At 38.1% G+C, this 14957-nt stretch overlaps 1 protein-coding gene across 2 annotated transcripts; it reads right to left on the reverse strand.

Moving 5' to 3' along the window:
• Positions 1-11950: 11950 nt before the first annotated feature.
• Positions 11951-13286, reverse strand: LOC149228971 (uncharacterized). 2 transcript variants are annotated; one of them, XM_089375760.1, is made up of 3 exons: positions 12939-13286; positions 12619-12794; positions 11951-12531 (listed from the first exon to the last, which is right to left on the reverse strand). In XM_089375760.1, the coding sequence occupies exons 1-3, from the start codon at positions 13100-13102 to the stop codon at positions 11960-11962; spliced, it is 912 nt and encodes a 303-aa protein (XP_089231886.1). In that variant the 5' UTR covers positions 13103-13286; the 3' UTR covers positions 11951-11959. The 2 variants fall into 2 exon arrangements, with proteins under 2 accessions (XP_089231886.1, XP_089231885.1); XM_089375759.1 differs by having other exon boundaries at positions 12619-12811.
• Positions 13287-14957: the final 1671 nt, after the last annotated feature.

Consider the following 14957-nt stretch of genomic DNA (forward strand, 5'->3'; position numbering starts at 1 on the left):
AATGTTCCCAAGCATCACTGATATACAACCTAGGTGAGTTTCTTGGGGTGACAACATTAATTGGCGTCGTTGCTGGGGAAAGGAGAATTGAAGCTCAGCTTCCCTAGGAGAACGACACAGCTTCAAGCTTTGATGACAGAAAAGGTTTGAACACATGTTTTAGTTGTAATCATCTGTCTGGTGACTCCACTGGTGGAAGACCATCTTTTGGTGACTCCACATTGCAGTTCTGGTGCAGTTGGTGAGGCATGTTCAAAGTTACCTTCAGAAATCATCAGCTGAACAAGTGCCTGATCCTGAGAAGATCATTCAGCAGAAGAAAATATCGCAGTAAGGAGCATCAGGGTCAGGTAAGCCTTAAAAATTCCATGTATCCCTGTTAGTGATTGTCACCTTCAGATATTCATTCAGCTCCTTAGACATTCATTTCCTTTCGAACCTCAGAAGAAAGAAGCTTTCCATGTTGTCCGTTGTATTCCTCTGTTTCTGTCATCCTTTTCATTGATTCATTCCACTCAGTCCACCAGTATCCTTCCATTTACCTCAGTCATGGCAGGCCAACAAGCCCTTACAAAGATAGAACGAATAGTTGCTGCTAGGTATGGACCTTTAGTCTTGCCTACCCCTTTGAATGCCATGCCTACAAGAGATTATCAAGAGTTTATGCCTAAGTTTACTGGTGTAGAAGAAGTATCAGCTTAAGAGCATTTAGAGGCATTTTATTGTTATGCTGATAACCTGGATATCAATGAAGAGGATGTCTGGATGAGGGTTTTTGTTCAAAGCCTAGATGGGGAAGCTAGAAAATGGTTTAGAAATTTACCCCCTAGGTCCATTGCAGACATTGATGCTCTAGATGATATATTTTTAAAGCACTAGGGAAACAATAAAGATCTGCTCTTTTATCATGATGAATTTGGGAACTTGCAAAGAGAAGATGGTGAGTTGTTGTCTGAATTTAACCTCAGATTTAATCATATGTACAGCAGAATTCCAGTTGAAATAAGACCTACCCCTGCTTCTGCCATGATAACTTATTCTAATGCCTTCGATTCTCAGTTCTACCTGCTGTTAAGAGAAAGAAGATGCACTTCTTTGGCTGATATGCAAGCTGCAACCTTTGAAGTAGAAGCAAATATCATTGCTGCAGAGAGACTTGAAGGTGATGATGAAAGCAGAAGACAGGGAGGTGAATCTTCTTCATCCTATGATTCTGAAATAGATGAATTAGCTAGGATGATTGAGTTTTTGACCTCTGAAGTTTCCAAGCTAAAGGCTGAGCAGCATTTTGAGGAAGCAGGAGCTCCTTGTTCCATTTCTCTTTCAGCTCCAAATCCATGTAATGGAGCACAGGAGCATTTGCAGATTTTGCAAAGAAATAAAGTTACAAACGAAGATCAAAGGGTGAAGACCCTTTGTCAAAATACAGTCATGGAAGAAGAGCTGTTTGAAGAAGAGGAGGAGGTCCATGGTTTGGAGGATTTCCCCTTCTTAACTAGGGCTGCATATGAGAAAGCAATATCCAGAGGCGCTGCTTATCAATTTGTTGTGCCTGCAGAACAACAAGTTGACCAGCAAGGGCAGCCAGCTGCAGATCCCTTCCTCCAAGAATCTGAGCTTGAGGCCAACACATCTTCGCATGGCTATGTAGATCTGCCAATTTTCCAGCCTGCTATCATCCCCAGTCCAGTGATAAAGAAGGGAGAAACAAGCTCCCCATCATATTTTGTTTCTCTGTCTACTAAAGTAACAATCCATCCATGTTTCCCCTTGAACACTGAGGTAGGAAACAGTTCAATGTTCAAAGCTGAGACTGATCACCTCAGTTTTGATATCTTGAAAGCTGCTCAGATGGCTTCCACACAGAATGAAAGGGCAGCTTTACAGATGACAGAGGAAGAAAATGCATAGTCATGGGACTCCTCCTTGGATGAGGATTGTTCAAACAAAGGTTCAGGAGCAAATGTTGTTTCTGTGTCCCCTGCACAAAAATTTGATGGTGCCTCTTTCATATTAGTCGTGTAGGCTACAAAAGACACAGACATGTACACAGCAGCAATGATTATTCAACAGGTTTACAAAGGCTCCCATGAAGAACATCCAAGGAGGAAAATATACAGAAGGGAAATGAAAATTGATCCATATCTACCCATCAAGGTCAAATGTCCTAAACTCTTTGAGGTAGAGGATCAAATAAATCCTGTCTTGCTGATCTATGATGAACCGGATGACAGGAAACAGTTTTGATGATCCAACAGATTGGCAGTTTTTTTTTTAAGTTTTAAGTTTTCAGGCTTTTTGGATTGTAATAAGGCTCTTTTAAAGTTTTCTGTTGTATGCTTAGTTGACTCCATGCCCAATGGATACTAGGCAAATGTTTTAAAAGCTGAGTTTTGTATGAAGGCATTGGTCTACAGTTCTTGAGACATCACAGGGAGGATCTCTTCCCTAGAAGCAGCCAATGTTAGCTTTGCTATCAATTTTAGCTTTTGATGGGAAAATTCAGGTTGGCAATGCTGCTTTTTGTTTAAAAAGGATGCTTGCAGCAATTGTTCTCCTCCTTCTCTTTCAGGTTTCTTCGTGCCGTATAGCCCTGCCTTCTCTAGTTCTCTTGCCCCGAAACCTCTTTGTTCCCCGTGTTCTCTTCATACTCTCTTGACTCCGGCTTGATCTCTTTAACTCCTTGTTCATTTGTTTTCTACTTAATTTCTCTTTAAACCCTTTTCCCTGGGGATCCTGCACGTTTTGGTTTAACTACTATCGAATCCCGCTACCCCCCTTTTATACATGCATTCACTGTAAAAACCATGTTCTGTAACCCCGGGTGATAGTTTAAGCGTTATAACCTTGATAATGTGACCGCGCGCCTTAATTCTTCATCGTTCAATCGTGGTCGTCGATCGTCCACAATCCGACGGTCTCCGCCATGTTTTCCACGTGTTTAAACCTCGTGCGCCTTCCTCTTATTCTAGCCGTCCATCGTAAGATCGACGGCAATCACTTCTCCTCATCACGTGACCTGCGCGCTTGTTAACCCGTGGGGGAGCTGTATTAGCCTGCCACGCGGCGCCTTGATATTGGATCGTGGCCCGTTATACGGAAACCGCCGAGCCCTGGAAGGCGGTGCGGGGAATACCGCCCGCCTCCCGAAAACCATCATCCCGCCGTTTAAGCGTCGTGCATCTTCTGTGTGCGGTCACCGTCCGATCATTCCCGCCCATGATCCGACGGCCCAAATTCATTCACCCATAATGGCTCCCGATAGCTCCTCTCGATGTGATCGTAGCTGTTGATCTATATGATCTGAGGGCTCACGATTCTCTCCCCGCTCCCCTGTCTTCCGATAGTCTCCATACGCCAATCTCCACCGTCCGATTGTTTAATCTAACGGCCAGCATTTGTTTTCGCCTTCCACTTATGCTTCTGCCACTCTGTTCTCACCCGTAACCTGTGTTATTCACCCGAAGGATGAAGAGGATGATCTACCTGCTCTCTGCGCGTTAAGACTCCAACAACTGCAATTAAAGGGTAGCATGGCCGAGGACAAACAGGATGCCCTCGAGCAGTTCAACCATTTATCAGTGATGGAGCCTTGTGACAGTCAGTATGCCACCTGTTCAGGAAGGACTGCAGAGCACCAAAAAGATTAAATTCATCCATTAATGTAGTCAATCTACAGCAGAGACCCATATCTGAATGTAAATGTGGTTGGTGGTCCATTAAAACACCTCCACGCATAGCTTAGAAGAGCGATTTTGTAAACAGATTCTATATACCCAGAGACACGATGTAATCAGGTTGATGAATGTCATTCTGTTGCAAGCTTCAACTTCTGGAGACTGTAACTACTTTGTAACTTGTAGCTTCTGGTCTACATTTCCAGCTAATGCAAGCTTCTTTTGTTGTTGATCGCTCACTCTCCATTGCCTCTTCTTTGTTCCAGGTTGTGCATGTTCTGCATTATTTAATGTATTGTTAATATTTAGCATTAGAGGCGTTGTCATCCCACCTCTGTGTTAGGATTTGGCATGTATCATTGAATTTGCTTGCAGGTTTCTGTTGTTTTAATGCCAGAGAGCTGCCATCCTATCTGTGTATTAGAAAATAGATTTACAAACCTTTTAACTAGTTGTAGCTGGCCATCACAGGTTCCTATGCATCTGCTGGTGTAATCAGTGTTCTCCATCATCACATTGTCTCTAAAGCTGTGAGCAATTGGTGGTTAAATCCTTGTAGCTTGGGGGTGTTCACCCATGTCTGGGATCAATCATAGTAGAAGTGGTTATCTGGCTTGAATATGCAGCATTTCTTTCATTCATACACCTATTTTTCCCAACAGTTTATTGCATTTGTAATGTTCCCGAGCATCACTGATATACAATCTAGTTGAGTTTCTTGGGGATAACAAGCCAAACTCCATGTGGGTCATCTTATTTATGGTAGCTGATATTTTTCTTGGATCCCTTTCATCGAGAGGTGTAGGATTGATCTAATATCATCTGATTCCGATAAGTATTCATGGAGTTATGAATTTATTTGTGTTATAAGACAATTCATCAAGATTGGCCAACAACCAAATAAACCCCACATGTGCTCAACGTTTTAGTATAAAAGGAGATGACTTGAGAGTCATTTCACGCACACTTCTATCTTGATTTCTCTCAACTTGTCTTGGGTTTTAGTGGAAGAGAAATCTAGGAGTGGAAGCCCTAGACGTTGGAGGAAAAGAGGCTGCCCTAGACGCAGATGGAACGCTGCCCTAGACACACATGGAAGGCTGCTCTAAACGCAGATGGAAGGCTGCCCTAGACACACATGGAAGGCTGCCCTAGATGCAGATGGAAGGCTGCCCTCACACAGACCTAAAGGCTACCCTAATGCAAACCTAAAGGAGCCCTAACGTTGGATGCCCTATTGCAATCCTAAGTCCTAAAATATAGTGCAAATTTGGAGCAAGGAAGGCTAAGGTAGGTCCGAGTTTGTGGACTATTTTGGGTGCGGATTTTAGAGAAGAAGAGCTGCATCTCTTAGTCATTGCATGAGGCAAGAAGAATGGCTTAAGGTGACACTTTGGAGCAGTCTTACCGTGCAAATCAGGCCGCAGATTAGTGGTGAGTTTCATGATTGTTTTATGCATGATATTGGGGTGTATATCTCTGTTTATAGGGACGCAGTAAGGGACTATTACAACAACTGTTGGGAGAGAAAGGACCTCCTAACTAGGCCGCATTCATCTCTAAGTACAGTGAGGCAAACAGGGGTATTCTCCCTATACGTTAGGCTTGTTGGTGTGCCCTAACCAGTCAAATACGTGCACAGAACCCTAGGCAGAAATCAGTAATAGCATGTAGTGAATCGAGGGTTGTTTGTGGACTGATAATTAGATGCATGGGACAGCAAGGCAACTAGTACAGGAGTTCTAATATATGGGACAACAAGGTACATAGTGCTATCAGGATATATGGGACAACAAGGGACATAGTGTTGTCAAGATATATGGGACAACAAGGTACATAGTGCTGTCAAGATACATGGGACAGTGGTGACATGGAAGCAAAGGCACATGGATAGCAGTAAGCATTGGGACAACAGCAAGACATAGTGCTGCAATAGCAATTGGGACAACAACAAGACATGGTGCTGCAATAGCAATTGGGACAGCAGTATGGTAAGCAAGGTGCAACAATCACATGGTGGCAAAACAAGGTGCAACAATGGCACATGAGGGTACATGATGCAGTACAGTGATGGGTATTGTCATGATTGATGAAGCATGATAAGATGTAGCATTGTGATGATGGGTGCAGCATGGTGCAACACGGTGAGGTGCAGCATGATGACGAGATGCAACACGATGATAGGTGAAGGAGTCACCTTGGAGAATCAGTTGAAGCAACATGTCTTGAACTGATCTCATGTATTATCTTCTTAGAGATGATCTATGATCTTATCTAGATAAGTCAAAGTGTTGACTTCTGTTGTAAATGTACTATCTCTCTCTCTCTGTTGAACTATTGAAGAACATAAAAGAATAATTGATCAAGGGTTTCCCCACATTGGGGTTTGTCCCTGGCTAGCGCCACATCTTGTGTCCTCTTATCTTGGCTTGTCTTCTGCGATTTATGTTTATGTTCTATCTGCAGTTTACTTTAATGTTGATATGATTGCTAATCTGGAAAAGATATTTAGCTAACTGTGAAAATTGAAATAAATTGCTCTAAGCATAGAACATACCTAAACTTAACATATTCATTCATTAAGTAGAGGGTCAAAGAACCCTCTACTTAACCATGCACAAGAACCATGAAAATGTAACTTTCAGAAATGCTAGAAAATAAACAAATGCAAAGAATAACACTAACATAAATACATGAGGGTTTTAAAGCTCCTAGGGTGGGCCCAACCCAAGGATGCTCAAATTCCTTAAAGGAGAATGAATGTAAGAGCTAGAATAAAGCACTGTTTCCACTAGTTGAAAAATGGTTCGTACATTACAAGATTGTAAAACTTGCTTGAGAATACAAAAATCCTAATCTTGCTTTCTACTTCTCCCTTTCCTCTCTATCTCCTACTGGGCTAACTCAAGCCTCTTATTTATACATAAAGTGGGGAGAAACCTCCTTGTGAGGAGGGTTGCATTTCCCTCTAAAAGGTCCTAGAAAAATGGATCTTGTTCTTGGTCCTCCTTGCAACAATAGGAGGGGGAATTAAATGTCCTGAGCCAGCTGAGTTTAGGCCTTCCTACTGCAGGGAATAAGCCCCAAAAATCTCTCTAGTTTTGGATCTATTGGAATATGCTCAATATCTCTTTAAATCCTACACAATAAACATGTTAAGGCACATAAATATGAAAACCACATTGAACTCTTCTAAGAACCCATTAAGTTAGGAAAATATATCATTAAGTGCAAAAAGTGGGATTAAACATAGTTTTATGTGCTTAGGAGTGGATTTATGGGCCTTATAATTTACATATTTTGGAGGCCCATCAACAATGATAGTGTCATGATGCCTATAAGACTTCTGATATACCTAAGAGTATGTTGAAGTAATATTCCATGTATATTTGTTATCTAATGCAATACTATTTGAAGGGGTGCCAATAAGGGTTACAGGGTTTCCAACCAAGTGAAACCATGTGTAGTTATTGCATGTATTCATCCATGACCATAAATTTTTTATTTTCCTAATGACGTATCACTATGGTTTTTTATAAACATCAGGATCATAGTTTTAAAACTAGGTCGGTCTGACTAAGAATTGGCCTGGTTTATCGAGTCATACCCCTTCTCGGACTGACTAGGTCAATTATCTAGTTTAGTGGTTGGTCTGTTACCAAACCGACCGATTTGGTCACCGAATCAACCGGTTCAGTAATGAACCAGTTGAGCCCATCTTAAACCGACCAGTCTCAGCGGTGAGAAAAAAAGGGTGGGCTAGGCGGACTTGAAATCGATTTTTTTTTTGTTTAAACTATTCCCTAGCCCCTCTACCCCTCTCCCATGCTTATAAATGTGATCCAACCCCCTCATATTTCCTCACAACTATCTCATTGAATTTGTGTGAGAATTTGTGTGAGAATTTGTGAGGAATTTGTGAGCAGTTGGAGTTGGTTTTTGGAGCAACATTGGTTATGTGTTTTTGTTCTGATCTCTATATATCACATGTACTAGATAGTGCACTAGGTGCTATTTTGATATAATAGATATATTCATGAGCATACTTTGATAAGGTGTTGTCTTCTCTCTATTATTGAAGTGCTTTGAGTTTGGAAACATGAATGAAAATTTTTAAAAATATGATTTTCATTAAAAATTAAATATTTAGTGTACTTTTTACAAAGACCAAGTCATTGGAATCAACTAGTATGAGTCGATACCGAGTCAAAGTTGACCGTAGGCTGGTTCTGATTTTGAGTTTGAGTTTTAAAACATTGATCAGGATACATCCCTAGCATGCAAATATTTCTTAACAAAAAAATGAAAGACAGGTTAAAAGAAAGTGCTTTTATACCACTTGTAGTGTAGCAAATAGAAATATTCAAAGCATACAAGAAAATAATATATAAATAACTAAAAAAAAGTAATTAAAATGAAGAGTGTAATGACAATAATAGACAAAATAAGATACCCTAACTATCAGGAGAACAATGTTCACTTACCATCTCTTTAAGCGACAACCTCCAATAGAGCAGAGATCGGTTAGAATAATTATTCAAGACATCTTTTACAATTTGTCTACCTCTGGATATACTCCTCTATATATACTACTTTCTATCCTTCTAGAACATTCTATAGGATGAACTTTTTAATATGTGAAACCTTCTAGTAAGCTCGCTTACAATAGTTTCATTTGCATTACTATTGACCTTATTTACTAATGATGGCCATTATTACATAAAAATATATTAATTTTTTTAATTAAATGTTTGGGAGGCTAGGACCCTAACACCTCATAGCCAAGGTTTTCTACCATTTTTGTCAAACAACCATGATTTTGTTCATTTTCTTATCTACCTAGATTGAAATTCTTCATTGGAACCATTAAGATTAGTAGATGAAAATCCATTGAGTTGAAGAAGTGGACCATTACCTAAGACTTAATCTTTGTCCTCCATACTTGTAAACATGGTTGTCAAAAACCCCTTGGATCTTATCTTCAAGTGTGTCTTCAAGTTGACTTAACAATTGGGCTTCCATCTACTATTAATCCAATAGATAATTCCTTCTTTGAACAACAAATCCCCAAAAAATCCCATATATTGCAAGGCCCTTCATATGTTGAATATAGTTTCCTATTCAAGAGGATGTGACCTTAGAGCAAGGGTTTTCTACCATCTTTGTTAAGTTACCATGAGGTTGTTTTTTTCCTTGTCTACCTAGATCCAATTTTTTGTTGTAACCATATAGATCAATAGATGAAAACACACCAAGATGAAGAAATGGGTCATCCTCTAAGACTCACTCTTTGTCTTCCATAATTGTAGAAATGCTTGTAAAAGAACCCTTGGATCCTAGCTTTTGGTTTACCCGACCCTTTGGATTCCATCTAGTGTTAATTCACAAGACCAATTCCTTCTTTTAAGGTCAAATCCACATAAATTTCCCTATCATTACATGGTCCTTCATATACTAAATATAGTTCCTTATTATATGGGATGTGACCTCATAAAAATGGTTTTCTACCATCTTTGTCAAGTAATCACAAGGTTGTTTGTTGTATCAACTAGCTAGATCCAAATTCTTCCTTGGAACCTCCTTTTTCTAAGGAAAATCCTCTTGTGTACAAGCAGGTTCCTTTCTATATCTACCCAATATTTATGATAGAACAATGGCAAATCACCTAATAGCTCCCTATATATATATCTCTTCAAACTCTTTGTAAACCAAGAAAGATAATATTGTCTGAGGGGTGCATATCTCTTATGAAGACTTGTGTGATCCTCAATGGTTGTGGTTGTAGTAGAACTTGCTTCAGTCCTTGAAGATATTACTCTACTTCCAGCACCTGTATCATGCACACAATTCATAAAGACACAAAACCATCCTTCCAAATATTGTAAGGTAAGAGAAACTTCAAATCTAATCTAGCTCACTTAAGACAATCCATATCTAAACATACATGAGATAAAAAAAAATGTATTTGGGGGAGTAACGCTAGGATCTATATTGAGAAATGAAGCACCAAAATTCAATTATATCTTGAGTGAAAGAGGACCCTTGGTGGCACCTTGGCTCCAAGTCCTCCTTGCTTGTGTTCACAAGTAACGCAACCTTATGACAACATGACAAGGTTCTTCGAGAATTTCAATAACATTTAGTTGCATATCTTTTTCTCCTTTTTCTTCTCCTTAGCAATGACTTCATTATATAGATTGTTGAGGAAAAGAGAGGATGATTCTAGACTCCTAGGTCCTAGAAAATTTAGAGTCTTGTACAAATTCCCAAGCCATTAGATGAGGCAATTCAAACCATCTTGAAGTAATCTCCTCATTAACGATTAAGTTTAAAAGCTTAGACAAGTCATTGATTTATGCTAAGAGGCATCAAGTGATCAACACCCCTTGCAAAGGGAGAAGAGGTGATGCATCAAGTTGACAACTAGGGTGGAAAATAATGCTATAACACCTCTAACCCCTCTATATCCTTGTTGGAATATCCTAAGCCTTCTTTTTCTCCGCCTGCCATTACTAGTTTCTTATTTATTTCTCCAATCACCACATCCTTAAACCAAGGTACTTCCTTGTTCACTACTAATTGTACTCCTTTTGTTGTTGCCATTGTCTCCCTAAAACTCTTCATCCAAATCCTCCAAAAAAAAAACATAACCTCAATGAGACCATTACTTCTTCCATTTTTCCTATAATGATCCTTATATTCAAATTAAAAAAAAAAAAAAAAAAAATTAAAGCACCAAAATTTTAAAAACTCTTCATAAATAACCTATATCAATGATAAAAGATAAAAAAATGCACAAAGCCACAAAATCTTGGTAAAGTGAGGTGAATAATGAGACCCATAATAACTTATTTTCCTTTTTATTACACTGGCAGCAACATAATAATACCACCAACTCCAACATATGCCATCTATTTTGACTAAATCTACGTTCATTTATAATAATACCACCAACTCCAACATATGCCATCTATTTTGACTAAATCTACGCTCATTCTAAATCACAGGGACAATTTTAAAATCATAATTATTAAAACATAAATCAACATGTCAATTCATAGATTACATCATATTTCATCCAATCCAAAAACTTCCTAATTGATAAAAATCCAAGATGTTGTCAACCAAGTAAAAACACATAAATCTATGCAGAAAGATGACCAATAATAATTAACACTTGCATTTTACTTGTTCTCTTTCATTCTATTTTCTTTCTAGTTAAGCCTAACACTAATTTTTATTTAAAAACTGTGCTTTATAATTCTATTGATACTCTATTTAGTTAGTTAGGTTGATATAAGTTTGTGTTATATGTTGTGTGCGAGATATCCAAAAAATTTATCAACATCACGATGGGCTGTGTGAATATACACGTGTGGGTTGTGTAAATATACACCCACAAAATTTTAGTGGAAAAGAATCATTAGCTTTTTAATATTTAATATATTTTTTTAATTAAGGAATTATTAAATTTTCCATATTTAATTTATTTTTTATTATAGTTTTTCTTGTGGTGTTATTTTATAGCATTAATGTTTTTTTTGTAATCTACGTTTCGAACCAATTTTTGTGATTCATCATCAAGATTAGATCCATGAATGAATTTTAGTGAAAATTTATTTAATAAATTTTATTGTAGAAGTGTTTGAATCATTTTTTTAATGGTAGAAATAGATTTAATGTCATCACTAACTTTTAGGGCACTAAAACTTGAATCTAAATTTAAATTTTCTCATTCCAGGAAAAACATAACATGTTTAGACTAAATGTTTTATTATGCCTATAAGATCATCCTTAATTATTTAATATAATTTTATTGAATTATTTAATATTTTATATGAAACCAAAAAAACCTATATCTATAACAAAGTAATTTTACATCTCATTATTTTATATTAATATACTTTTATTAACATAGATATAACATCAAAATTTCTTTTAAAAAATAATTTTGGGTGTTTGAATGGTCTTTTATTTTAGGGTGGAAATACACTCAGTGTTATCAAGAATCCCTTTGAGCACTCAAAGATCTTGGAACCAAGAATCCTTTTGAGCACCCAGATTACCAAAAAAAAATACAAATTCTTTTAGATTTATTCGGTTTTCCTGGGCAAAATTGTATCTCTGTTACACTGCCCATAGGGAAACGATAGCAAATGAAAAAAATGGGATTGGTTAATGCAAAATTTTGGGGATAAGTGTTGTTTCTACCAGACAGCTTACATCAAGGTACCGCAAAACTACAAGACTCTACATGCGATACAGTTCAAGAATTTTGAAGCTCATGCGCATATTCCGCTGTTTTTGAGTGGAAGAGAAGTTAGACCTGCCTCCATCAGAGCGCAGGACAGTCTTGATATTATCAATTTTCCAGTTGAGGGTTTGCGTGTTACTACTGCGGGAGAACCCCAATTTAGGTATTCCTCTGCAACATCAGCATGGCCTGCAGTATTACCAGTACTCCAACCATTCTTGCCCATTCTCCTCCACTCTGTGACAGGGGAGGACTCCGGGCTTGTCATGTTATTCTTATGATCTACAGAGTTGCAAGTTGCTGTCCGCTTGTAGGAACCCAACCACAAGGAGCACATGTACTTGTATTTCCTCCATGGGGGAAGGTGCATCCCCTTCCTCTCCAACGACTTCTTCACGGCTTCGCACATTATTTTTACAATGGACTGCAATTTATGAGCCCTCGCCACATATATCTTGGGAAGCAACCCAAGGAGGGCGCTGTATTCGCTGGTGGGTTTCGCTATCTCAAACTGCGCTCTGAAATCCAAGTCCACAAACAACCGAATACTTCTGTCTGAATTTGTGGTCTTCAATATCACGTCAATGTACTCATAGTTGCCTGCACAAGAAACGCGACATTTTAATCATCAATTCATACATTTGAATGAAAAAAAAAAAATGGAAGCCAAGGAAGAAACCCACTAACCAGAAGGAAAGGTTCTATTATCCTGGGGACGCGATTTGCAGATGGCCGCATTATATCCCACATTTTGGAGATGGCAAATCACCAACTGTTTAAGGTATTTGGGTTGTTGTTGCATTTTCTTGGCCATTTCCAGGGGCTTGCATGTTTCTGCGACCAGATCCAACTCTGCAGAACAGCTACCGGATATGATGCCCTGATCAATTCCTTGTCAGTTCAAGATGGGCATACACAAATAGTTATTAATATTAAAAGCAGAGCAGCCATTTCCAAAACCTAGATCGATGAGAATAGAATTTCTGATTTTAATGCATATATTACACCTTGAGTGTCTCAAACTGTTGCTGTGATTCATTAACAGTTTGGGAATCCTCCGTGACATTGCCATCCATTGTTTCGGCCTGAGGAGATAGTTGGTCCTCTGCACCTGATTCGTCCATGAATTGGGCGACCATATCCACCAGGCATACCGACTCTGTTTCGTCATTGTGTTCGTGTTCGCTCTTGCTGCTACTGTAAATTAGGCCACTCATCGCTCCTGGTGAAAACTGGTGTGGTCAAGGAAATATCTGAGAGGAGAAGCACAAGAATGAAAATTGGGTAATTAGAATAAATAGATTTATAGGAAGGGCAGGGCGATGGGCGGACGCCGGAGAGCAGAGCAGCACGGCAGAAGCGCATCCGCACGAGAATTATTCGTTTGCTAACGGATATACCGGAGAATCAAACCTTTTACATGAGCGCTGTCAGGTTAGTACCCTCCATGTCATCATCAGATCAGTGAATATGTCAGATAAGGGGCAAATAACAAAGATGTCTAGATTCAATGAATCGTTTTATAACCATTTCTCATCATGTGAGAACACATTTTTCCCTTCCACATGTAACCTGATATCGATCCAAATATAATCTAAAACCTAAAAATTAGAAAAATAAAACCAATAGTCTTATGGAATACATAATTTCCTTCTCATGGCCATCGGTAATTGTAGCTTAAATTTTTTTTTTTTTTATTTATATTGCGGTGTATGAGTTATTATGGAGTCGTCTAACGAGGCGGAGGATTATGGAATCGTCTAACGAGGCGGAGGAATTGTCTGGATGGTTAAAAATTGCTAGAATTCGGGTAAAAAATTTCAAAAAAGTTATTATGGAGTGTCTAGCGAGGCGGAGGAATTGCCTGGACGGTTAAAAATGGCTAGAATCCGGGTAAAAAATTTCAAAAAATCTTGTAGAGACAGTGTTTGAATCGTGTTTTTGATGGTGGAAATAGATTCAGCACCATTAAAAACATCTAAGACACCTAAAATTTTAAAGTTTAAGAACTATAACTTGGATTTACAAAAATCCTTGCCGGATTTTCTCTAAATGTAACTGGAATTTCCAAAACTTCCCATTCTTCCGGCTAATTAGACTAGGGCGTTATGAGATGGCATATTCTTAACCTGAAAATAATATTTGTACGGATAAGAAATGTGAACTGAATATTCTTCATAATGTTTATAAAATATATGTTTATAAAATATTGTTTTAAAATAAAACTGTTATCAGTATAAAAATAACTTTTCTCCATAAAGAACTTCAGTGTGCTTCTAATGTAGTAGTATCTATCGTAGACTGTGCGAAGTGGGATTCGGAATGACATTATGATGCAAGGTTCAGAACCATTGTGTGCTTTTGTTCGAAATCTCACTTCAATTTTTTAAACCCGCAAAATTTCATTAAAATTAAGTTATTATAAGAAGGTCATTAACCCCACCCTAGAAGATCAAAAGTATCTCTCTATTTTAACTAGCTCAAAGAAGAAAATTAATATAGCAAAGATTAGAACGAATTCTCATGAGCTCCATAGTGAAACAAGTCGTTGGGCAGTTCCTAAAATGCCATGGACGGAAAGGATCTGCCATATATGTGAGAATAGGAACATTGAGGATGAAAACCACTTCCTCTTAGAGTGCCCCACGTATAACCACATTAGATCTCAGTTTCACAATCTTTGTTACAATACTGACCTTCCTAGCCTTTTACAATGTCAAAATTATAGTGAGCTCGGGAGGCTTCTCTCCAAGCTTTTTGAGCATAGGAATAAAATCTTAAATCAAAATAGATAATTTGTTTCTTTAGGTCCAATAGACCATTATTTGGTCTCAGCCGGACGTTAACCATCATCATCATCATCATTATAGAGTTGGTTTTAGAATGCAAAGCAATAGTTTTGTTTTTTTAAATTAATCAAAAGACAGCATTATTTAAAATGTATATCGTAAACATGAGTGGCATATATTTAATGACAAAACATATTTACTTTGGTTTTTTTTCAACAAATATTTGAGATAATATTT

The sequence above is a fragment of the Pinus tabuliformis genome, chromosome J (assembly GCF_031772625.1).
Source record: "Pinus tabuliformis cultivar Carrire ecotype Pingquan chromosome J, CPIR1, whole genome shotgun sequence".
Taxonomy (NCBI): Eukaryota; Viridiplantae; Streptophyta; class Pinopsida; order Pinales; family Pinaceae; genus Pinus; species Pinus tabuliformis.

Excerpts from the sequence above, each read along its gene's own strand:
- LOC149228971 (XM_089375759.1), bottom strand. The coding sequence starts at position 13,148 with ATGAGTGGCCTAATTTACAGTAGCAGCAAGAGCGAACACGAACACAAT. Across the intron at positions 12,812-12,938 it reads AACAGTTTGAGACACTCAAG|GGCATCATATCCGGTAGCTG; the intron begins GTGTAATATATG and ends GGAATTGATCAG. Across the intron at positions 12,532-12,618 it reads TAATAGAACCTTTCCTTCTG|GCAACTATGAGTACATTGAC; the intron begins GTTAGTGGGTTT and ends TTTCTTGTGCAG.